General features: G+C 42.3%; 1 protein-coding gene across 2 annotated transcripts in view; it reads left to right on the forward strand.

Annotated features, from left to right (window-relative positions):
- The window catches only part of LOC141097069 (baculoviral IAP repeat-containing protein 1-like), a 71,625-nt gene extending 59,496 nt beyond the window's left edge, over positions 1–12,129 (forward strand). For both annotated transcript variants that reach the window (XM_073584039.1, XM_073584040.1), the window contains one exon: positions 11,066–12,129. In XM_073584039.1, the coding sequence (XP_073440140.1) occupies positions 11,066–11,430 (365 nt within the window). In that variant the 3' untranslated portion in view covers positions 11,431–12,129. The remainder of the gene's footprint in view (positions 1–11,065) is intronic.
- The last annotated feature ends 14,405 nt before the right edge of the window (positions 12,130–26,534 follow it).

Raw genomic sequence — 26,534 nt, forward strand, 5'->3', positions numbered from 1 at the left:
TGGTTGCTTCACTTTACGATGGGTAAAACAAGAGGGGGACGGCTACATTGCAATGGTGACAAAACGTCTAATTCAGCAACACTGGCTAGCTAAAACACTCCCAGGGATAAAAGAGATCAAGGAAGGTTTAACATCGGTCTTATTTTTGGAAAAAAGAAAAACAGAAAGAAATAAAGATAAAATGATGAAATTTAAAAAAAAAAAATGGAGAGTGTTTATAGAAACGTCACTGACCACCAGAGAAATTCAAGACTTAATGAGCGCCTTTGTGGATTCGGATTGGTATCTATTAGAGGATTTGAGTGGTAATCTGGGTAAACTGAAATGTGTCATATGAGCTATATGGAGGATAAGATGGAGCTGGAGATAAGATGTCTGATTTCAGTCAATGTAATCTATGGAAATGTGGACGTAAGGGGGTTTGATAATTTTATATTTATTGAGTTTATTTTTGCTTCTATTCAGGCTTAGGTGATAAGCATGTTTAAATATGTTCTTTGTAACAATTCAATGCAACGTTTATAACTTGTAATATGCAACTTCATTACAAAATCAATAAAAATGATGTTTCAAAAAAAAAAAAGAAAAATACCAAACATACAAATATACTCACATGTAACAAAGGAAGGCACTGGGGAGTGGAGGATGGGGTTAAACCAAAGTAGGAAAAGAAAGGAAATTATCACACACTCAAAAACAAGCAACAGTCACAGATAAATCCACCAAATGCCTTTCGCCAATAATAACCACTAACAACCTCCAGCCATGCAGCAAAAGATAGCCCTGAAAATGAGTAGCCAACGCCCACATTATATAAGGGATGGGAGTGGCTAACAGTGCACAGCTGGTAGCCTTAATGCAAGAAAGCTTCCAGGAGCTCTCAACAGAGCACATTAACAACCGCAGTTCCAAAAGAAATTTACATAGTTTAATAAGAAAGTGAAGTGCTTCTAATCAGCACAGGAGTAGGAGAAATCAGACGTTGCGGTCTTCAGGCTTCTCTCTGCTGAAATAAATCTGTGACATCCATACAGTATAAATGTCCCCCTGTATGGCTACCATACAGTCTAATATCTGTATGACCCCATACAGTATAATGTTCTCCTGTGTAGCCCCCATACATTATGATGTTCCCCTATATGGCTCCCGTAGGGGGAAATTATTAGGTATAATCTCTATCTCTGACCCCATATAGTATAATGTCCACCTCTTTTTCCATCATTTATTATAATATCTTCCTCTCTAGGCCCTATTTAGTGTAATGTTCCCCTCTATGGCCCCATTTAGTATAATGTTCCCCTCTATGGCTCCATTTTATTATAATTATCATCTCTTTGGCCCCCATTATGTATAGCGACCCCTTCTGTAGCCCGTATAGAGTATAATGTCTCCCTCTATGGTGCTCTAAACATGGAAGTAAAAAAACAAAACATAATTCTACTCACCTTTTCCCACTCCCACAATGGCGTACAGTAACGTGATTGCGCTGTTTTTCACATCACATGATGCAGCTGGCATCTGATAGGCTGGCGGTGTGCACAGGTAGGTGGGGAGTCGGTGGTTCTCTGCTCCAATACTTTTCAACTGGGTGTGTGTCCAAGGAGGTAAATGCAGCTGAAACTAGTGGGGACCAGCAGGCCAACTGCGATTGTTACACCCTGGCAAAAGGCCCCATTGGAAGACGAAGACCCACTGGAGGATTCCCCGGTCCCCCGGTGGGCCAGTCCAAGTCTGACAGCACTTTTCCTACGAGATATGTGACATTACAGCTGTGCCTCTTACAGGTTTGCATCACGGTCCAGGTTACAAACAGTATCTTCAGTTTACATTTACAAGAAAATAAACCCATGTTTTACGTATTGACTTTGAACATACATATATATTGTTTTATAGCTGAAGCACTGGGCTCTCTCATTCACTTGGAGAAGTTGTGGTTGCCTGCAGGAGAAGGGATGGCTCATGCTGCCAAACTGATAACACTGGTCAACAGCATTTTTGGTGCCAAAGATATTTCATCGAATTTAGGGTATTTTTGGGGTGCTGATTCTGAATATGTCATCAGTTTTGCCAGATTGGCTCAAGTTTTTGAGATTTTTGGTATCTTATTTATAGCACTTGTTGGTAAATGCGACGCATCATCTCATTAATTTCTTTGGATTAGTACTTGAACTGAGCAGTTCTCAATATAGTTTTGTGTTAATTAGTGTTCTAAAAGTTTGTTCATAGCTTGATTTTTGCACTAACTTTATGTTGTTGTCTGTTTTCCAGTGAAAAGCATGAACTCATCAAGAAGAAGTTGTCTTAACGATCCAGACTCATTCTGTTACATTTGTGGTGAATACACACTGCCAAAACATAGAAGAAACATAACAGACTTCGTAAAAAAAGTGTATTTTGCCTATTTTGGGGTTATGCTTGGGGACCAAGACAAGTTTTGGGCACCACACATAGTGTGCAAAGCATGTATCGAATTATTACGAAAATGGAGCAAAGGACAAAGAAAAAGCTTCAAATTTGGTGTTCCAATGGTGTGGAGAGAGCCAAAAAATCATCATGATGACTGTTATTTATGGTAAACACAGGTACAGGCACATCTTCACAATGAGGGACAGGCCTTCTTGCAGATTCCATGTTACTCCCATTTTCGTTTCTTATGCTTATTGAATCCTTGCACTTGCACTGCACAGAAATAACAGTCATCATGATGATTTTTTGGCTCTCTCCACACCATTGGAACACCAAATTTGAAGCTTTTTCTTTGTCCTTTGCTCCATTTTCGTAATAATTCGATACATGCTTTGCACACTATGTGTGGTGCCCAAAACTTGTCTTGGTCCCCAAGCATAACCCCAAAATAGGCAAAATACACTTTTTTTACGAAGTCTGTTATGTTTCTTCTATGTTTTGGCAGTGTATATTCACCACAAATGTAACAGAATGAGTCTGGATCGTTAAGACAACTTCTTCATGATGAGTTCATGCTTTTCACTGGAAAACAGACAACAACATAAAGTTAGTGCAAAAATCAAGCTATGAACAAACTTTTAGAACACTAATTAACACAAAACTATATTGAGAACTGCTCAGTTCAAGTACTAATCCAAAGAAATTAATGAGATGATGCGTCGCATTTACCAACAAGTGCTATAAATAAGATACCAAAAATCTCAAAAACTTGAGCCAATCTGGCAAAACTGATGACATATTCAGAATCAGCACCCCAAAAATACCCCAAATTCATTAAAATATTTTGGACACCAGAAAAAAAATTTTTTTTCGTTGACCTGTGTAATCAAACAGTTACGAAACCTTCCTAATCTTCAGTCCCTTGTCATGTTGGAGATATTAGATGATGAGAGCATTGGATTATTAGGTAAGTAATTGAATTGAACATTTTCTAGAACTAAATGGATCATCCTATAGGCAACAGGTAGAGAACCACTAAAAACTTGTTTCCCATACTACTAAACCAGCTATCTACTTTTGTCTTATTGTTTTGAAAAAACTGAATGTTTGCGAAGACAAGGCTAATTGTTTCCTCACTCTGTTAAGTCTCATTCAGATGTACAAATGTGAAAAATCAACATGTTCTATTGGTGTTTTTGAAAGACAGCATATACATCCATTAAAGTCCAATTAAGATATGTTTTTTAATCCAATTTGTGGATCAATCTCACCCAATCAAAAAAGTAGGTCTATTAAAAAAAACAAACTTGGATGTCATCCGAGTGCAGTCTGTTTTTATGCTGTTTAAATGGATTGGAGTAAGGAAAACTGGTGCCACACTGATCATAAAAATAGAGGCATGGGCTAAATATGGATTAAAAAAAACCATGGGAAGCTTTACTGAATAAACGTATTCTCAAAATCCCTAGACATACCCAAGCCCTCATTAAATTTATATTTCTGGCACCCAAACAAACTATAGCTTTCACTTGGAAAAAAGTGAGCCTTGATTTATCTGATGTTAAAAGGCGTCTTTCATGGTATATGATAAATGAAAAGTTATCAGCCATATTTAGAGATAAGGTCAGTATATTTGAAAAAGTATGGCTTTCCTGGGCAGAATACACTAATCATACCCAATTCGCTTAAACGCTCCAGGTTCCCCTGATTCTGGTTACGTCTCTATGCTGGATTTGGATGCACTATACTCTACTTCCTCAACTCCCCCCTTTTTTTGTGTTTTTCTGTTGTGATCTATTGTTCCCTTACAATGTGCTCTTGTACATGTTTATATTCTCTATATTAATATCTGAGTATATACTTGTGTATATATATTATATATATATATTCAATAAAAACCTATTGTTGAAAAAAAAAAATCAGATGCAGCACCCTGATCAATATGTGTTATTTTTTTCTCGTCTGCAAAGAAAACAGAAATCTGAATAATGCCTAAAACCTCTATTAAATCTGTGTATTGAACAAGAAACACCCCAATGGGAGGAAATTGCGCTGTTTGCTTACATCCTGAATTTGGGCAGTTAAGATCATGTTACAATACACCCATCTGAATGAAGCTTTAGACTGTGTTATATGTGTGTGTGTGTGTGTACGCATACTATACATACAGTGTGTATATATAGGTGTTTCGTACAAAATTATATCATCAAAAAGTTAATTTATTTCAGCTCTTCAATATAAAAAGTGAAGTTCATATATTACATAGTCATTACAAACAGAGTGATCTATTTCACGTGTTTGTTTTTGTTAATGTTGATGATTATGGCTTACAGCCAATGAAAACCCAAAAGTCATTATCTCGGTAAATTAGAATACTTTATAACACCAGCTTGAAAAATGGTTTTAAAATCCGAAATGTTGGCCTAGTGAAATGTATGCTTAGTAAATGCACTCAATACTTGGTCGGGGCACCTTTGGCATCAATTACTGCATCAATGAGGTGTGGCATGGGGGCGATCTGCCTGTGGCACTGCTGAGGTGTTATGGAAGCCAGGTAGGACTGGTGGACTGGGTTAAATTCTAGCACTACAGGTCTTGATTAGATGCACTTGATTTGGCTTTGACTAAGAAGCAGGGCCTGTGTTCACTTGGAACCCTCAGTCTGCTGATGATGTTGAGTAGAGTTGGAGTGTGTTGAAGCAGGTGAGTGGCCAGCCAAATTGTGAGCTGTAGCTGGGAGAGATATATGCCAGAGTCTCTCTAAATGGAGACTGCACAGGTCAGCTAGGAAAGCTGAGCAGTCTGTGTGTTAGAGCTGCAGAGTAACGTGTGGCAGTTGCAGCCTGTTCAGTGTGAACTATGCAGTACAAACACTCCTGTTGGGTACTGGAAGCTGCTGGAGCTCAGGCTGAAGGGGATATCGAGACTGGTAAGACCATACCTATTCTTTGTGAAGTTTACTTCAGAAAAAAGGACTATATACAGGGCTTGGACAAAATAATGGAAACACCTAACGTTTTGGCATCATAATCTTCGAACATGTTATTAACATGCCAACCGTGATATATGGTAATGTTTTGTAGTTGATTATTTGTGTTATGTGATATGTGTATGTAAATTAACTGTTTGTTTTGCAGAATTGTAAGAACATTGATGAAAACCTGATACCAATGGCAGACCTCTCGGATTTTCAAAGAGGCCAAATTGTTGGTGCTCGCATGGCAGGCGCTAGTGTAACAGAAAGTGCCCGAATGCTTGGCGTGTCAAGAGGTATTGTCTCCAAAGTAATGACTGCGTTTGAAAGAGAAGGAAAAACGTCCGCAGCAAAGCACAGGTCCGTCCGAAAGTCGAAGTTGACTGAGAGTGACCTTCGGACTCTAAAGTGAATTGTGAGAGGATCACAAGACCACGTCTCTGAAAATCACTGCTGAGCTCAATGAACACCTACAGAACCCAGTTTCCACGAAAACTATTCGTCGGGAGCTGCACAAATCTGGATTCCACGGAAGAGCTGCAATTGGAAAACCGCTGCCCTCAATGACAAATGTTTCCAAACATTTAGAGTGGTGTAGAAACCTCCAGAATTGGTCTCTCGAGCAGTGGAAACGTTATATTCTCAGACGAATCATCGTTTACCCTATTTCCGACCTCCGGCCGACTGTACGTGTGGAGACAGCCGAAAGAAGCATTCCATCCTGACTGCCTTCTCCCAACCGTGAAACTTGGCGGAGGTTCTGTGATGATCGGGGGTGCTATTTCGTGGAGATCCGCCAGGCCAATGATATCCCTTCATGGAAGAATTAACAGCCGCAATTATTCAGGCATTTTGGGCGACCAAGTGCATCCTATGGTTCAAGCACTGTTCCCGGAGGGGAACGCCATCTTTCAGGATGATAATGCACCAATTCATACAGCTAGAATCGTTAAAGCATGGCACGAGGAACATTGTAATGAAGTTGAGCATCTCACCTGGCCCCCACAATCCCCAGACCTCAACATTATTGAGCATTTATGGCCGATTTTAGAGATTCAAGTTAGACATCGATTTCCACCACCATCGTCGATCAAAAAACTGAAGGGTGTTTTAACTGAAGAATGGGCTACAATTCCTTTGGAAACAATTCACACCTTGTATGAATCCATACCTCAGAGAATTGAGGCTGTAATCACCACAAAAGGTGGACCTACATCATATTAAACTAACGTTTGTTGATGTTTCCAGGTGTTTCCATTATTTTGTCCAACCCCTGTATATACTGTATATATATACAGTACAGACCAAAAGTTTGGACACACCTTCTCATTCAAAGAGTTTTCTTTATTTTCATGACTATGAAAATTGTAGATCCACTCTGAAGGCATCAAAACTATGAATTAACACATGTGGAATTATATAATTAACAAAAAAAAGTGTGAAACAACTGAAAATATGTCTTATATTCTAGGTTCTTCAAAGTAGCCCCCTTTTGCTTTGATTACTGCTTTGCACACTCTTGGCATTCTCTTGATGAGTTTCAAGAGGTAGTCACCGGAAATGGTCTTCCAACAGTCTTGAAGGAGTTCCCAGAGATGCTTAGCACTTGTTGTCCCTTTTGCCTTCACTCTGCGGTCCAGCTCACCCCAAACCATCTCGATTGGGTTCAGGTCTGGTGACTGTGGAGGTCAGGTCATCTGGCTTAGCACCCCATCACTCTCCTTCTTGGTCAAATAGCCCATACACAGCCTGGAGGTGTGTTTGGGGTCACTGTCCTGTTGAAAAATCAATGATGGTCCAACTAAACGCAAACCGGATGGAATAGCATGTTGTTGCAAGATGCTGTGGTAGCCATGCTGGTTCAGTATGCCTTCAACTTTGAAAAAATCCCCAATAATGTCACCGGCAAAGCACCCCCACACCATCACACCTCCTCCTCCATGCTTCACGGTGGGAACCAGGCATGTAGAGTCCGTCCGTTCACCTTTTCTGAGTCGCACAAAGACACGGTGGTTGGAACGAAAGATCTCAAATTTGGACTCATCAAAGCAAAGCACAGATTTCCGTTGGTCTAATGTCCATTCCCTGTGTTCTTTAGCCCAAACAAGTCTCTTCTGCTTGTTGCCTGTCCTTAGCAGTGGCTTCCTAGCAGCTATTTTACCATGAAGGCCTGCTGCACAAAGTCTCCTCTTAACAGTTGTTGTAGAGATGTGTCTGCTGCTAGAACACTATGTGGCATTGACCTGGTCTCTAATCTGAGCTGCTGTTAACCTGCGATTTCTGAGGCTGGTGAATCGGATGAACTTCTCCTCCGCAGCAGAGGTGACTCTTGGTCTTCCTTTCCTGGGGCGGTCCTCATGTGAGCCAGTTTCTTTGTAGCGCTTGATGGTGTTTGCAACTGCACTTGGGGACACTTTCAAAGTTTTCCCAATTTTTCGGACTGACTGACCTTAATTTCTTAAAGTAATAATGGCCATTTGTTTTTCTTTACTTAGCTGCTTTTTTCTTGCCATAATACAAATTCTAAAGCCCCCGTTACACACTGCGATATTGCTAGCAATATCGCTGTAAAGTCACCAATTTTGTGATGTAGCAGCGATATTGCTAGCGATATCGCTGCATGTGATACTTACCTCCGACCGGCTCCCCCGCTGCTCATCGTTGGTCGCGCGAGAACTCCCTGGACCATTCCTGCTGCGCTTCCTGTGGCGCCGACGAGCAAGGCGTGGAGGCGGGAGGACGCCAGGATCGCCACGTCTGACAGGTAAGTAGCGACCCCCGACCCTCACTATGTCGCTGGTGAGATCTGCCTGTGTGGCAGCTCACTAGTGACCACTTAGCGATGCACCAGCGATCCATATCGTTGTCGGGATCGCTGGTGCATCGCTAAGTGTAACGGTACCCTAACAGTCTATTCAGTTGGACTATCAGCTGTGTATCCACCAGACTTCTGCACAACACGATTGATGGTCCCAACCTCATTTATAAGGCAAGAAATCCCACTTATAAAACCTGACAGGGCACACCTGTGAAGTGAAAACCATTTCCGGTGACTACCTCTTGAAGCTCATCAAGAGAATGCCAAGAGTGTGCAAAGCAGAAATCAAAGCAAGAGTTTGCAAAGCAGAAATCAAAGCAAAAGGTGGCTACTCTGAAGAACGTAGAATATAAGACATATTTTCAGTTGTTTCACATTTCTTTGTTAATTATTATAATTCCACATGTGGCAATTCATAGTTTTGATGCCTTCAGAGTGAATCTACAATTTTCATAGTCATGAAAATAAAGAAAACTCTTTGAATGAGAAGGTGTGTCCAAACTTTTGGTCTGTACTGTGTGTGTGTGTATATATATATATATATATATATATATATATATATATATATATATATATACATACACTGTGTGTATATTATATATATATACCGCTCAAAAAAAATAAAGGGAACACTATTCTGTTTGCAGCAGGCTGTTTGTGTTCCCTTTATTTCTTTGAGCAGTATACTCTGTGTGTGTGTGTGTGTGTGTGTATATATATATATATATATATATATATATATATATATATAATACATATATATTTTTTCTTCTATATTTATCTTTATTAGTTATGACTGAGTGTACTCAGATAAGGTCTTATCTCATGCTTAGGTGCTAACCGAGTGTCTTCGGCGTGCTTGAATAATATGTCTGTATGTCTCGTGGCTGTTAGATAGCCGCAACACATGTGGGGATTGCCTGTTTGTTAGCCTATATATATATAGATATATATATATATTATATAGATAGAGATATATATATAGATATATATATATATATATAAAAATCCAGATTGGATCTAAAAGATTGATAAATATAAAAGAAATACACTTCTGCTACTTTCTTTTCGATTCAGTCACTGCATTAAATGCTTTTCATGTATTTAAACATAAATTTAGCAAGTATTCACATGGTATATACTTTACATAATTTCTTTAGTATTTTCTTTGAGACTATTTAGATTTTCACTGGGGTATGTTCACATGCTTAGCATTTGCAGCAGATTTTTCTGCGTTGATAGGAAGTACTGTACTTTTTAATGTTTTTTTACTTGCGTTCATTTTCCCCATTCATTAGGGTGAAAAATGCTCCAAAAATGCTGAAAGAATTGACGTGCTGCAGATCTCAAAAAATGCCTAGAAAGTTCAAATCTGCAAGGAATAAGTAAACAGCGTGTGCATGAGAGTTCAGAAATCTCATTCACTTTGATGGAACTGTAAAAGTTTTTTTTCCTGCAGCAAAATGCAATGTGTGAACAAGACCTAAAGGATCACATCAGACCAGAGAATAACTTAAAAGGTTATTCCAATTTTGAAAGATGGGTATAATTGGAAAGTGCTTGTAAAAACTAGCAACTTTTCAATTTACTTAGTTTTAAAATGATGCCCTGTTCCAGTTAATCAGTGTTTTAATTTTTATTTGAAGCCTTTGTGAAAGCCTTTGTGCTGTAGTCAAGCAGTGGTGACTGAAGATGAGCAGCGCTTACAAATTCTTTTCTGTAGAGCTTTGAACAACTGCACTGAAGTTAGCCAGGATCGCTGTAGCGCACTGTGAGCTTCCAATCCCGGCCAGCTTCAGTGCAGCTGCACTCTTCCGATGCTGCAGAGGCAAGGCTGTCTCATATAGCAGCATCAGCGAGATCACCAGTAGAGATGAGCAAATTTGTTCAGATTTTGGCCCCGAATCTGATTTTGACAAATTCGGGCCATATTCGAACACTATTCATGCTGAATGTATGTCTTATGATTGGTTTCGAACATATTCGGTAATTGTTACTCCCACTGACTCTAATGACGTTCGGCTATTCGACGAATATTGCAAAAACATTATTCAATTCCGAACCTATTCGTAACCGAATCTGAACAAATTCGCTCATTTCTACTCAGCAGCACAACAATGCCGCTGGTCTGAACTCTCAATCAAGAAAAGAGTATTGCCACTCAACAAGCAGGACGCTGAGAAGTTAGGGAGCAATGATGAGCGCCTGAAAAGTGAAAACAAGACAACCTTTTAAATGAAACATGTCACATCACAAAACACTATTACTTGCAGATATGGGGTTAATCTGCACGTTAATGGCGATCTAAAATTGTCCAGATGCTGCACTGAAGGCTCAACTTACGGGAGGAATTTATTCCTCCAGGCTGCCTCCGGCTTTCATTGATAGAGGTCCAGCCGCATGGTTTCAGTATCAGTACACAGCGAGTGGTGGCTGTAACCACACCCCTGGCTCTGACTGACAGCCAGCATCAGTGCTGTTCTGGCCATCAGTCAGTGCCGAAGGTGTGGTTAGAGCCACCAATCACTATGTACTGAGCAGCGACTGAAGCCCAAGGCTTCCGAGAGAAAAAAAAGTTAATTTCCTCCAAGTACCCGGGCTTTCAGTGCAGCGGACAGGCAGCTTTGGAGCACTATTATCCTGCAGATTACCCTAATATCTGCAGGTTATTTGTGTTTTGGGATGTGACCGTTTTCCATTTAATATGATATTCACTGATGCTGTCACAGTTCACTCCCTTGTCTTCCTTTAGTATACAGTATAGTATTAGTATACAGTAGTTTATGCCATATCAGTGTACAGTTCCGTGATTCTGGTGTGTCCAAATTTCCTTCAAAATGAATGAGCTTTTTTATTTTATTTCCCAGGGGAAGAAGCAAAATTTGGAAACCTGAAAAAGATTCAACAACTTGAGCTGCAAGCTAATTCCAATATTACAGAATCTGGTTGGACAACGTTCTTTGACCAATCCAAAGATATGGCTGAGCTAAACCATCTGGATATCAGTCGAATGTACACTGAACAGATCAAATCTCATGCTACAACCGTGACCTCCTTTGTCAGATTCGTGTCCAGACTCCCCAGCCTGGTGAATATAATCATGTATGGCTGGCTGCTTGATAAAGACGATCTGGACATGTTTAATGCTATGAAACTGAATCACCCTCAATCCAAGAGTCTGAATATTTATTGGCAGTGGATTTTGCCTTTTTCCCCAAATATTAAGCAATAACCCGTTGGAGAAAGATATATTTTTTTCTTTGGTTTTGTTTTTTCCTCTTCGACATGATAAATGAGTTTTTAAAGGATTCACGGTTTTCGAACCCTGAAGGGGTTCAAAGAAATAACGAAAAACTGAACATGTGAACAGCAATGTCATATGTACATTGTTGTACATTATGTTCATTTTTTAGCGGCGCTTTTTCAGGAGGATTTAAGGCAGAATCTGACTGAAAATTATATTGTGTGTACAGTACATACCCTAAGGATATGTTCAAGCTGTTTTTTTTAGATGTCTTCTGAACTTGTTTTGCAAAATGCTTGAATGAAATGGAGTGCATGTTTTTTTTTTAAAGAGGATCCTTAAGGCTAAGTGCACACGTACCGGAACTCTCGCGGAAATTACCGCGAGAATTCCGGAATTCCAGTCCACGGGAAAATCGCATTTTAAATTCCCGCGATTTTCCCGCGGAAAAACTAGCATTTTGCAAGCGTAATTAGCTTGCAAAATGCTAGCGTTCTCCAAGCGATCTGTAGCATCGCTTGGAGAACTGATTGACTGGTTGGTCACACTCGTCAAACATAGTGTTTGACAAGTGTGACCAACTTTTTACTACTGAGGCTGCCTATGCGGCATCAGTAGTAAAAGATAGAATGTAAAAAAAAAAAAAAAAATATTGTTATTCTTACCCTCCGACGTCCCGCGCATCCGTTCCCAGTAATCCTTTGCGAAAATGCCCACGATGACGTCAGTTCTCGCGGGATCGCGACGTCTGGCGGTAATTCGCAATGACGTCGCGCGAATGACCGCGAGACTTCGCGATCCCGCGAGAACGGACGCCATCGCGGGCATTTTCGCAAAGGACTACTGGGAACGAGAGCGTGGAGAGAGGCGGGAAGGCTGCGCGGGACGCCGGAGGGTGAGAATAACAATATTTTTTATTTTTAAATTCTATTTTTTACAGGGATATGGTACCCAGAGCCCGGAGGACAGTCTCCTCTCCTCCGGACCGTGGGTACCATCCGCAAATGTTCTGCTTACTTTCCGCATGGTGTGCACAGCCACATGCGGAAAGTAAGCGGAACAATGCATTCCTATGGGTGTGGGATCGCCGCGATTCCGCAAATTAATGAGCATGCTGCGGTTTTTACCGCGAAGTGATTCCGCCGCGGTAAAAACCGCAGCATTAGCACAGCATTGCGGAATCCCATAGGAATGCATGGGATGCTTATTTTTCGCGTTTTCGCGGCAAAATCGCGCGGTTAAAACCGCCGCGGATACGCGAAAAAAGCGCCACGTGTGAACTCAGCCTAAGGAAACCTCTCCAAAGTTTGCACTGTCCAATCAAAAGTTTGCAAAAAAACATTTTAGGGGAAAAAAAACTCCAAACTCTTTAAAACCGCTTCAGGAAAAGCAAAAATCCTCCAAAACCTCCCAAAACAGGAGACTTTCCTGAAGTGTTTTCTGCTTGAAAAACTCATGGTGTTTAAACAAAACAGCAAAGTACATATTTTTCAGACACATTGTATTGTTTCATATTAAAGGGGTCATCCACTACTAGGACAACCACTTCTTAATCTAAATGTTTGGCCCCGATAAAATAAATAAAGCCTATACTCACCTCCCGTTCCAGTGCATTCCAGCTGTGTCAGCACTCGCACTCCCAGGGCTGTCGTGCGGTTGTTATTATATGTGAGCCCTGCGCCTAATCAGCCCTAGCGTCACTGTACGAATTGACCATGAAGAGAAAGTCCGGGGTGCAGCTGATCTCCGACTTCATTTTCATGTTCAATTCATACTAAGGCGGAGACAGTAGCGCCACAGCTGATTGGGTGGCAAGCACCACGTGTCATACAACCACATGAGAGCCCCGGGATCACGAGTGTTGACACCACTGGAACGGCACCAGCATGGGAGGTGAGTATAGGCTTTTTTATTTTATCAGGGCCAAACATTTAGGTCAAGAAGGGGTTGGCCTAGTGGTGGACAACCCCCTTTAAGCTGGCCCTGCACTTAGAGATCCCACTTCTCTCTCTTTTCCAATCCCATTCTTCTTTTATCTAACTTTGTAGGAATTAATATGATAGGATTATATGAAAGCTGGAAATATGAATGTAAATATATTTGCATGTTATTTACTCAGTAAAATTATATATTCACTCTGTAATACAATAATCTTCTATAAAGTCATGATGTCAATGCTCGCTAGTATAATACGATTATTAAAAAATTGACATGTACTTCTACTGAGTGAATTTATTTAACACTAGCTGAAGAGCCCGGCATTGCCTGGGCATAGTAACCAACTGTGGTTAGTTAAAACAAATTATAATGATTATATTGCACATAAAAAAACATGCATCTAATCCTATCCTGTGTGATACTGACTGCTGAGCCGTGTATCTTATGCTATTCTGTGTGATACTGTGTACTGAACTGCGTATCTAATCCTATCCTGTGTGATACAGACTGCTGAGCTGTGTATCTAATCCTATCCTGTGTGATACTGCCTGCTGAGCCATGTGTCTAATCCTTTCCTGTGTGATACTAACTGCTGAGCTGTATATCTAATCCTATCCTGTGTGATACTGGCTGCTGAGCCGTGTATCTAATCCGATCCTGTGTGATACTGGGCTCCCCCTGCAGTCTGTGTCAGAGTGTGGTCTGTGTTGGCGCGGTAATAAATTGTGTTATTTCCAGCTTTACAGATTTACAGAAGGACAATAACACCATAGAAACGATAAGAATAATAGGCCTCAGTTACCACAACTGTCTACAAAGAAAACTGTTGCTGATAGCAACCAATCACAGCTCATTTTTCATCTTTTAAACAGCTCTGGGACAGAGTGGCAAGTTTTGTGTGGTGAAATGTGTGCTGAGGGTGGTATATGTGTTGAAGCACGTGGTAGTATCTGGCGCATTTTGTGTGTGTTCATATCCCCGTGTGTGGTGAGTATCCCATGTCAGGGCCTCACCTTAGCAACTGTAGGGTATATACTCTTTGGCGCCATCGCTCTCATTCTTTCAGTCCCCCTTGTTCACATCTGGCAGCTGTCAATTTGCCTCCAACACTTTTCCTTTCACTTTTTCCCCATTATGTAGATAGGGGCAAAATTGATTGGTGAATTGGAACGTGCGGGGTTAAAATTTCGCCTCACAACATAGCCTATGACGCTCTCGGGGTCCAGACGTGAGACTGTGCAAAATTTTGTGGCTGTAGCTATGACGGTGCAGATGCCAATACATACATACACTTTTTCCCCATTATGTAGATAGGGGCTAAATTGTTTGGTGAATTGGAACACGCGTGGTTAAAATTTTGCCTCACAACATAGCCTATGATGCTCTCGGGGTCCAGACGTGTGACTGTGCATAATTTTATGGCTGTAGCTACGATGGTGCGGATGCCAATCCCAGACATACATACATACATACACACCCACATTGAGCTTTATATAGTAGATTAATAGAGTGGATTCCAGAGTAATCCAGAATATGTTTAATCTATTTAAATTTGGCTATAATGAATTGTAGGCCTTCTGCTCAATGTTTGGTTATTTTTCAATGACTGGCAGCGGCATTTAATATGTGCTGGCTGGAATCGCATCACAAGTACCGCCCATCGGCGCCCCTTTCAATATCAGAATATGTCCCTAGCAGACAGACGTGCCCTCAATAGTATTCAAAGTAATCAATCATTCATAATCAGGAAAGCCAATGAGGGTAATATAATTCTATTTTAGACTTCCCTCTGATCCAACTGCTAGCTTCTCTCATAAGCTTGATCATCTACTGAATAGGGCAATGGATTTGGGCATCATCAAATCAACAAACAGGAAAAGGATTACATCCATGTAAAGAAACCGACATTTTATCTTTATATCTTCTCAAAGGTGCATAAAAATCTTGAATGGCCGCCAGCTAGACCTACAGTGTCTGGTATCGGAAGTGTCTGTGAAAAAGCATACAACTATATTGATTTTTTCCTGCAACCATATATTCTTAACTTAACATCTTATCTTAGGGAGTCATCTCACCTTCTTCAGTTGGGATGCTCTATTGGTCACCATTGAGGTGACATTACTATATACTAACATTGCACATCAGGATGGTCTAACTGCGATTACACATTTCCTGGATCTACAAACTGGAGGTAATCGCATACATAATTACTTCATTATTGATCTCATGAAATTTGTCCTTATGCATAATTATTTCATTTTTTACTATTCCCTCTATAAACAGACCTCCGGGACTGCGATGGGTGCACACTGCACACCCTCCTTTGCCAACCTCTTTCTTGGTTGGTTGGTGGGAGGGCCTGCACATGTACCCGTCCAGTGATTTTCAAAACCATGCCTTCAAATGGCTTTGCTTCATTGATGATATTTTTTTAATTGGACAGCATCAGAGCGAGAGTGTGTTGACTTTATTAAGAGACTTAATGCGATCTCTTTAAAGGGTTCCTTTTTTGGCCGCTATACGATACCGCCACCGCCTTTTAGGACTTATCTACAGCATTCTATAATGCTGTAGATAAGCCCCCGATCCAACCTGCAAGATGATAGCAGGTGAGTAATTCAGCTACATATAAGTGATCTGATCATCGCCTATATGTAGCAGAGCCAATCAGGTTATGGCAGCGTCTAATCTCCCATGTAATCTATTGAAGCATGCTAAAAGTAAAAAAAAGTTTTAAAAAATATTAAAACAATAAAAAAATACAAAAGTTCAAATCACCCCCTTTCGCCCCATTCAAAACAAAACAATACAAAAATCAAACTTAGACATATTTGGTATCACCGCATTCAAAATCACCCGATCTATCAATAAAAAAAGGATTAACCTTATTGGTAAATGGTGTAGCGAGAAAAAAAGTCAAAACGCCAGAATTACATTTTTTGGCCGCCGCGACATTGCATTAAAATGCAATAACTGGCGATCAAAAGATTGTATCTGCACCAAAATGGTTTCATTAAAAATGTCAGCTCGGTGCTCAAAAAATAAGCCCTCACCCAACCCGAGATCACGAAAAATGGAGACGTTATGGGTATCGGACTATGGTGCTTTTTTTTTTTTTTTTTTAAACAAAGTTTGGAATTTTTTTTCACCACTTTGGTGGCTATGATCTCATAATGACCTGGAGAATCATAATGACAGGTAAGTTTTAGCATTTAGTGACCATGGTGAAAAAAAGCAAGTGTGGGATTGCACTTTTTTGAAATTTCACTGCACTTGGAATTTTTTTCCTGTTTTTGAGTACATGATATGGTAAAACCAATGGTGTCATTCAAAAGTACAACTTGTCCCGCATAAAACAAGCTCTCATATGGCTATATTGATAGAAAAATAAAAAAGTTTTGGCTCTGGGAAGAAGGAGAGCAAAAAACAGAACCACAAAAACGAAAACGGGTACCGGCGCGAAGAGGTTAAAATGGGCAATTGCTTTGCCACCAATCTATATAGAAAATCTACTGCTACAAACAATCTACTTCATTTTCACCCTCGCTCACTGAAAGACAGAATTTCTATTGGCCAATATTCTCTAGTCAAGCGCAATTCCTCTGAACGGTACGAATACCTACACGAAGCCAAGTCTCTTACCACACGTTTCTGAGATCATGGATATCTTAAATCGGTTGTGTCTCCATACTCAATCCATTGTGGTAGATCGGCTAACTCAGCTGCACACGGAGGTAGACACAGGAACACTGTCTCTTTAAATCTTCAACTGGTTTATTATATACATGCGGCATAAACCATTGCAAAGCAAAAATAGACACGGCCTTTCTGGCAAAACAAAAAAACAAAACAGAATGTTATAAAGTCTGTGGAGCTGCAGGGATCCACCAACTCAGGACTATCAAAAAAACACAGTTTAGTTCACTATCAAAATGACTACTGCATTGGAGTTAGCCTCTTCAGGCATTCTGAACACCAAATGAGTCTGAGAGCTATGAATTTACCCTCTAGACCCCACTCTGGGATGGAGATATGGTGGACAACCTCCCACTCACTCTTCAGTTGTCCACAAAATCCCATCCCTTAACAAGGTCGATTAATCCCTCTCAGCACATAACATGCTGGAGCAAACTTCTAGGTTTCAGGTCACTGAAGCTAATAGCCTCAGTGAAACGTATCTCCCCTCCAGTACTTTACAAGTGACTTTGTGACATAAATGGGTCACCCTCCCAGGGCTGTGGGGTACTCGGTGCCGGGTCGGTCTCTCAGAGGGGATTGTCACAGCAGCGGTGACCTGGTCCGTGGCCCTGGGCGCCCAAATAAAAGGGGTTTAGTTGGGAATAAAGTTTATAAGTGATTCGTGACGCCACCTGTGGTGTTCGGCAAGGGAAGTGTTAAGCCGACGCTGCAGACAGATCCTCTGGGACAGATGGTGGGGTGCAGCAGTGATGTTATAGCCCCCCACAGGCAGGGTTGTAGTCCCAGGGCAGTGTAGATAAAGGGTTAGGAAGAAGGTGCAGTGTTTGGCACAGGGATGTAGCGGTGCGGAGGATGTTGCAGGAAGGAGGCAAGGACACAACAGGGTGCAGTTTCTTTACCTTTACTTGGCAAACGCAGTCCAGGGTCCTGATTACAGATGGCACAGGAGCAGGCTAGCCTGGAAGCAACTCAGGTATCTATCAGATGGGTTGTGTAGCCTCCTTCCTAGCGCTGGCTTGAGGTACATGCAGTACTGTGTTAAACTGAAGTACCTCCTTCTTATCTTCTCTTAGAACTACCTCGTATGGTAGACAGCTATAGCCCTCTATCTCTCTTGGCTCACCGGACGCTGTCTACACACGTTGCCCTCCTCACACTAACTGACTATTTCCCTTCCCGGCCCTCAGAGCGCGCTCCTCCCCCAATCCTGGTTCAGAGCTCCCTCTGCTGGCCCGGAGTGGGAACTGTGTTGCATGACATGGTTAACTGTCAGAGAGACCCTTCCTTGCTTCCAAGCATGACATCACCCTCCCTGGAGGAAGGCAATGCCATTGTGGCGACCATACTCCTGGGGGCGCCACATATTCCTCCCTCTGCCCTAATCTGGTGGTTTTGGCACATTAGTCACTAAACAAGGAAGTCTAGACAGGGTATTTGCATTACCATACAGTTTCCTGCGCTTGTGCTCCACATTAAAGCTAAAGTCCTGGAGCGCCAGAAACCACCTAGTCACCCGTGCATTCTTCCCCTTCTTTTCCCTCATCCATCTCAGGGGTGCATGATCTGACACTAGCCTTAACTTCCAGTCTAACATGTAGTACCTCAGTGTGTCAATTGCCCATTTGATGGCTAAGCATTCTTTCTCTATGATAGCATAGTCCTTTTCACAGAAAGAGAGTTTAATACTCAGGTAGGACTGGATGTTAGTTCCCATAGATTTCCTGAAATAACACGGGTTCCAAGCCTACCCTTGGAGGCGTCCGTCTGGACCACGAACTCCTTACTGAAGTCAGGTGCGACCAAGACCATCTGCTTGCATAGGACGAGCTTCGACTCCTGGAACGCCATTTCTGCTTCAGAGGACCACTTGGCCATCTATGTCTTGGTGCCCTTAAGAAGATCAGTCAGAGGGACAGCTATCATGGCAAATTCGGGCTGAATCGCCAATATTATCCCACAATTCCCCAAAACGCCCTAACCTGTTTCTGGAGACCAGTTGCGGCCAATTGTGGATCGCCTCTACCTTATTCACTTTTGGCTTGATTTTGCCCCTTTTGATGATAGAGCCCAAGCATTTTGCCTCATTCCCCATGGCACTCTTCTTTGGGTTTATGGTTAATCCTGCCTTCCTCAGCGCATCTAGATCTGACTGGACCTTGTGCAGATGACTTCCCCAATCTGGGCTAAAGATCACAATATTCTCCAGACTCCAGGTAAGCTGCGGTGTACATTTTGTGAGGGGCTAGAATCCGGTCCATGGCCCTCTGGAAAGTAGCTTGGCCTCCTTGCAGCCTGAACGGCATCCTCGTATACTGGAAGCAACCATCAAGTACTGAGAAGGCTGTCTTCTCTTTGGCACTTTGAGACAGGACGATCTGCTAGAACCCTTTCGTTAGGTCCAGGGTGGTAGCGTCTCTGGCTGTCCTTCACCTCTCAATGAGTTCATCAACACCGGGCATCGAATATGCTTTGAATTTGGATAACTCATTTAGCTTCCTGTAATGGTTACAAAAGTGCCTTTCTTCATCCGGCTTTTGAAACCAGGAAAATGGGGCTGGACCAGCCACTCTATGATTCTTCACTGATGCGCAGGCTCAACATTCTCCTCGCCTCCTTTGAGATCACCTCGTGGCTGGCTTTGGGAATTCGATATGGCTTTTGGTTCACCCGCACCTGCGGTTCCATCAGGCTTTCATGCTCAGCAACCTGCGTGAAACCTGGTAACTCCGAAAACAGGTCCCAGATCTGCTGAAACAGTTCTCGATACTGTTGCTTCTGGGCTGGTGACAGTGTCTCTGCTACTGTTACATCTTCGACCCTGACTTCAGGATTTGGCCCCAGGAATGTAGTTTCCACCTGTTCGCTGTCTCGCCATGCTTCAAGCAGGTTGATGTGGTACACCTTGTACGGCTTGCTTCTCCCTGGTTGGTGCTCTTGTAGTTGGCATCATTCAACTTTTCAACCACCTCATCTGGCCCCTGCCATTTGGCCAAAAATTTACTTTTGACCATGGGGAGTGGGGACCAATACCAATAACCTCCAGGGCTAAACTGTCTCAGCCTATTTGACCGATACTTATGGATTATTGCAATATTTGTTGCCTTTTGTTCTTATTTCACAACCCACATGGCTTCCCCTTTTTTATAGCAATATTTTTGAGTACATCCATTATTGTAATACCCCTGGCTGCCTGTGTTCTCCCAGCACACGCGTGCGCTATGGTTCCCCTCACATCTGGCAGCTTTCGGCATCAGCACGTTGCCGGTGACCGGTCACATGTCTGTGATAGTACCGTTATGCATTGGTAACATATTTTTGATAATCAGCCGTGTATATGCGGCACAGGGCCACATTAGACACCAATCTTCCCTCCCTTTCTTCCTGCCACTAGTTGGTTGCAGTACTCGGCATTGCTCTAGCTGGAGGGGTGGAAGTTACGTCTGTTAGGCATCCCCATAGCAACAGCGGCCATTTTATGGGAGGAACATTAGGTCTATGATTGAAAAAATGGCTAAGTATGGAATGGAGAAGGCAACTGTTAGGTGGATTCATAACTGGCTGAGTGATCGGACCCAAAGAGTGGTCGTAAATGGCTGCACATCCAGTTGGAAGAATGTCTCAAGTAGGGTACCACAGGGCTCTGTCCTGGGCCCTGTATTGTTCAACATCTTTATCAACGATTTAGATGAAGGAATTGAGGGCAAACTGATTAAATTTGCTGATGATGCAATGCTAGGAGGGATAGCTAATACTAGAGAAGAGAGAGAGAGAGGATTCAAAAAGATATAAATAAACTGGAGCAGTGGGCAGCAACTAACAGAATGGTTTTTAACAGGGAAAAATGCAAAGTACTATATCTTGGCAATAAAAATGAAAAAAGCATATACAAAATGGGAGGAATAGGGCTAAGCAACAGCACATGTGAAAAAGACTTGGGTATACTAATTGATCACAGACTGAATATGAGTCAACAGTGTGATGCAGCAGCAAAAAAGGCAAATGCAATTCTAGGATGTATTAACAGAAGCATGCAGTCTAGATCACGTGAAGTCATTATTGCCCTCTACTCCTCTTTGGTCAGACCTCATCTGGAATACTGTGTCCAGTTTTGGGCGCCACATTTTAAAAAAGACATCAACCAACTGGAGCAAGTTCAGAAAAGAGTGACCAGAATGGTGACCGGTCTGCAAACCCTGTCTTATGAGGAAAAGTTGCAGGATTTGGGAATGTTTAGCTTGCAGAAGAGAAGACTGAGAGGAGACTTAATAGCTGTCTACAAATATCTCAAGGGCTGTCACATTGTAGAAGGATCATCTTTATTCTCATTTGCACAAGGAAAGACTAGAAGCAATGGGATGAAACTGAATGGGAGGAGACACAGATTAGATACTAGAAAAAACTTTTTGACAGTTAGAGTGATCAATGAGTGGAACAGGCTGCCACAAGAGGTGGTGAGTTCTCCTTCAACAGAAGTCTTCAAACAGAGGCTGGACAGACATCTGTCTGGGATGATTTAGCGAATCCTGCTTTGAGCAGGGGGTTGGACCAGATGGCCCCGGAGGTCCCTTCCAACTCTACGATTCTATGATTCTATGATACCATTGGTCTAATTTATCACATGTGCGGCCTTCACAGGCTCATTGGTGGACCATGCTTTTTAAGTACCCCTCCTTTCCTGTTCCCATCACCCCTTGATAAAGGCCATCTCGCCGAAAAGTGCGTTGGGGGGGTGCACGCCGGGTGGACCTCCACTATATACCATGACAGGTAACATACACTTTATAGCTACCTCTTTACTATTATTATTTACTTGAATACTACAGTATGTCCAGGTGTATTACTTTTACTTGGGATAGTGCAATATACCTTTAAACCATGTTGTTATGGCTATGTAAAAGTCACATATATCCGTATGGCTTTTCCACTCTTTGTGCGCCCCATGTCTGCCCATGTGCTTTTTTGGTCATTTGACTCTTTTCCCACTGTTCTCCTTATTCTTGATAAATCACAATAAAATTGTATTTTCTATTTTCATAAGTGTTTTGGACTCTTTTTGATCGTTTCTTTTCTCTGTATATATTATCTGACCGATTTGTAGACCCTTGTCTGGACCTCTTGTGCTTGAAGGAAGCTCTCCTTCACAATCGCCATCACTCTTGCTATCTGGTCCTGCATCTGGGCTACATGCTCGGTCAGTCAGGAACTCCTTTGGCAAGCTCGTCTGAGAGACAATATGGACCAGCTTTCTGGCTATACTCCTGGCGGAGTAATTTCTCAGTGGTACCGCCTCTGGGTACTGTATTGTATAGTCCATTACCACCAGGATGTATTGGTGCTCCTTGGCGGACTTAACTAGGGACACAACAAGGTTCTTGACAATCCGGTCAAACGGGATCTCTTTAATGGTCAACAGCACTAGGAGACTGCAGAAGTGGGATACGGGAGCAGTTAGCTGACAGGTAGGACAGGACCAGCAGTAATTAATAATTTATTGGTGACATCCAGACCAGAAGAACCTCTAAAGGACCCACTATTAAGTTTTGTCTGCTCCCAGATGCCCACCCAAGACATGAGAATGGGCCAGGTCTAGTACTCTATGTTTATAGGGACCTAGAATTAACAACTGCTCTATCACTTCCCCCCTCAGTTTAGTGACCCGATATAGCAGCTCCTCATTTACTGCAAAATATGGGAACCTGATGTCAGGCACCGGCTTTTGAGCAACCGCATTTACCAAAGTCCCATTGCCAAAGGCCCCTTTTAATGTAAAATCCTGCATTTGAACGATCCCAAAATTCCACCAAGAAAACACCAACTCAGAAATCTTAGCATGATGGGTCACTGTCTCATTCTATTCAGGGAACTCATCCTCCAACTGTGATGGAGATTCTACATGATTGAGCCGCCTCCTGTCTGAGTAACTTGGCACCACCGCCCTTTGCCATAAGTCTCAGAACAAGACAAACTCCCGCACTACTATCAACTGATGTTGGAGTGTGGCCCTCATCAAGGTCACCAAACCCCCTGAATCCAAGAGTCCCAGCACCAGTACCCTATTTATTGTCATGAGACATACCTGTGGCCCCTCACCGGGCTGATAGTCCACACTGCAGGCTGGATAGGCATAGCATGAACAGTGCCTCTCTATGCTGCAGTCCATCTGTTCAGAAGACATAGGACAACTTGCCTTAGGTAACCCCTCCGCAATCCCCTGGGACCTCAGACTTCTGCTAGTTGTGGCTCTTCTACTCCTGTTTTGAGATTCAGGCTCCATGTGGGTACCCCAGGATGGGGATGCAATAACGCCCAGCTTCCTTCAGGACCTCTCGACCACATGGTACCTTTCAAATAGGCCACACAGGTGGTCGCATTTTGGGGGGCGTCTTGGGCAACCCGGGTCTGCACTGGCCTAGAAAGGAGGTGGATAAATCTGTTCAATACAATCTGCTGCACCATCTGGGCTGGGGAGAACTCTGGATGCAATCACTTCTGTACCAGGTACAGCAGGTCAAACATTTGGGAGCAGTGGGGTTTATCAACGCAATATGCCCAGTGGTGGACCCTTTGAGCCCGGACAGAATAGTCATTCCTGAGCATGCCGATATTTCCTTTTTTAACTTGGCATACTCATGGGCATCTTGTAAGGCCAGGTCATAATAAGCTTTTTGGGACTCGTCAATTAGGTAGGGGGCAAGCACCTCTGCCTCTACTGCTCCAATGGCAGCCTCTCCCATTCTGCTACCCTTTCAAACACAGTAAAAAATGCCTCAATATCATCACCAATCACATCTTGTTGCTGTCACTGTTAGAGCTGCTGCACCAACAGTTTATCTGTTTCCTGTTGTGCCAGCTGCTACTGCTGTTGTACCTGCTGCTGTTGATGCTGATGTTGCTGGACTTGGACCAGGTGTTTGATAAGCTCCTCCATGCTGTCTGACTTCACTTCCTGGCTTATGGCCGCCTTCACCCAGGATATGTGGTTTGTGCACTGTTGTCACACATGCTTCCAGGGGAAATTGCCTGCACTTCTAGCACCAACTGTGGTACATTGACTCACTCGACAGCATACGGAGGTGTACACTGTCTCTTTAAATCTTTCACTGGTCTATTGTAGTTGATTGCATTGGTTTATGCCCCATGTACAAAGTAAAAATAAAGCCATTCAGGCACAACAGTAAAACAAAACAAAATGGTATACAGTCTGTGTAGATGCAGGGATCCGCCCTTTCAGGACTACCAAAAACATACGGTTCAGATTACTATCAACACAAGCACTGCTCTTGAGTTAGCCTCTCCAGACATACTGAACACCGTATCAGCCCGAGGGCTGTGTATATATCCTCTAGACACCACCCTGAGGTGGATATATGGTGTACAACATCTTACCCACTCTTCAGTTGTCCACAAAAACCTAGCCCTTAACATGGACATTTTTCCCTCTCAGCACATAACATGCTGGAGGAAACTTCTAGGTTTCAAATCACTGAAGCTAATAGCCTCAGTGAAACATATCTCCCCTGCAGTACTTTACCAGTGATTTTGTCACACCATCTAATTGACTAAAAGATAACAAAATTAGGTTTATAACTACCTTTAATAATCAATTGATCCTGATAAGTAGGATCTTTCATAAACATTGGAGTATTCTTAAAAAAGATAATCGTATTTCTTCTTTTCTGTCAGAGTGACCTCTACTAACTGTTCAACGTGCCCTCAACTTACGTGACAAGATAGTCAGGAGTCATTACAAGTGGACGACGTTCAGGACCCACACGAGTTCTAATTTCAGAGGTTTTTTTCAGAGCAGTGAGTCCAATGTTTGCCCCCATGTACAAGCAATTAGAATTTTCACCAATCCAATAGTCAGGAGTCATTACAAGTGGACGACGTTCAGGACCCACACGAGTTCTAATTTCAGAGGTTTTTTTCAGAGCAGTGAGTCCAATGTTTGCCCCCATGTACAAGCAATTAGAATTTTCACCAATCCAATAGACCAACAGCAACACTGTCTTACAGATTTGATAAATTAGAGAAGCATACTGATCTTGTGGTGAATACACAGCATCAAGATCAAGAGTGCTTGCAAATATGGAGTAACTTTAAAACACTTTATTTCAACTAATGACAGAAAAATATATCACACCGACATAGACAATAATGCTAAAAGAGGTGCCTCAAACCACAGAACACAAAGAGGAGGACAGCTGAAGCAGCATAAATCAATACACAGGTACATATATATGCATAGCTATAAGTGTCCTGCTCACAATTTGGACTGGTTTTCTTGTTAGGCTGATATGTGGTCATAACACACAGAACAGTTCACACATTAGGAACACAATCGGAAAAAAATGTGCTATACAGAGATAATCCCCCAGTGTCAACCTAATAACCACACACATATGAAACTCAGCACATACAAATGAGGGTACTCATTTGTACCACTCACAAAGATAACGTGCACCTGTAACCAGACAAATGAATGGTAACACAAAATACTAAAGTGCATGTGCAAAAATACATTAGGGTACCGTCACATTTAGCGATGCACCAGCGATCCCGACAATGATACGACCCGGTCAGGATCGCTGGCGCATCGCTAAATGGTCGCTAGTGAGCTGCCAAACAGGCAGATCTCACCAGCGTTGCAGCAGCGGTCGGCGGTCGCTACTTACCTGTCAGACGCGGCGATGAAGACGTCCTCCCGCCCGCGTCCATGCGTCGCTCGTCACCACAGCAGGAAGCCCAGCAGGAAGTGGCCGAAATGGCCCAGAAAGTTCTCACGTGATCAGCGATAGCCAGCGGGGGAGCCGGTCGGAGGTAAGTATCACACATAGTGATATCGCTAGCAATATCGCTGCTGCGTCACAAAATCGATGACGCTTAAGCGATATTGCTAGCGATCTCGCTTAGTGTGACGGGGCCTTTAGTTCTGCTGGCAGGACAACATATCAAAATAAAAAACAGTGATGGCAGCTTTTAAAAATGAGACTCCGTATTATGATGTTCACAGTAAGGTCACTACAAACTATGCCATGCACATATTATCTGGATAAAAAACAAATCTGAACTGAGAAAAGTAAGTTAATGTGTATGCACAATGTAAGTGCATATTAACACATGACCATTAACCAGAGAAAACAAAAAGCAAAAAACACAAATATCCTGAAATAAAAGTAAAAAATATACTGCAAATAATGCATAAAGGTAATAATAATAATAATAATAATAATAATAATGGTATTTAGTAAACATAATTTTGATCAAAATAATGTACAAGCCATCCCGCCACGTCACGGCACCCCTTGTGGGACAGTCCCTACTCTAGTATTTAAAACCTTTTCACTTGCCAAGTGGCGTGAATGTGAATAAGGGTCGAGCGGCTGAACCACTTGTAACAGCTTAGGCCAGACTGGATGGCTTTCCCAGCTCAGAAAGAGGGCGGTCACACCCAT

Source organism: Dendrobates tinctorius, unplaced genomic scaffold, assembly GCF_039654945.1.
Source record: "Dendrobates tinctorius isolate UK_male_01 unplaced genomic scaffold, ASM3965494v1 ptg000083l, whole genome shotgun sequence".
In the NCBI taxonomy this organism is placed as follows: Eukaryota; Metazoa; Chordata; class Amphibia; order Anura; family Dendrobatidae; genus Dendrobates; species Dendrobates tinctorius.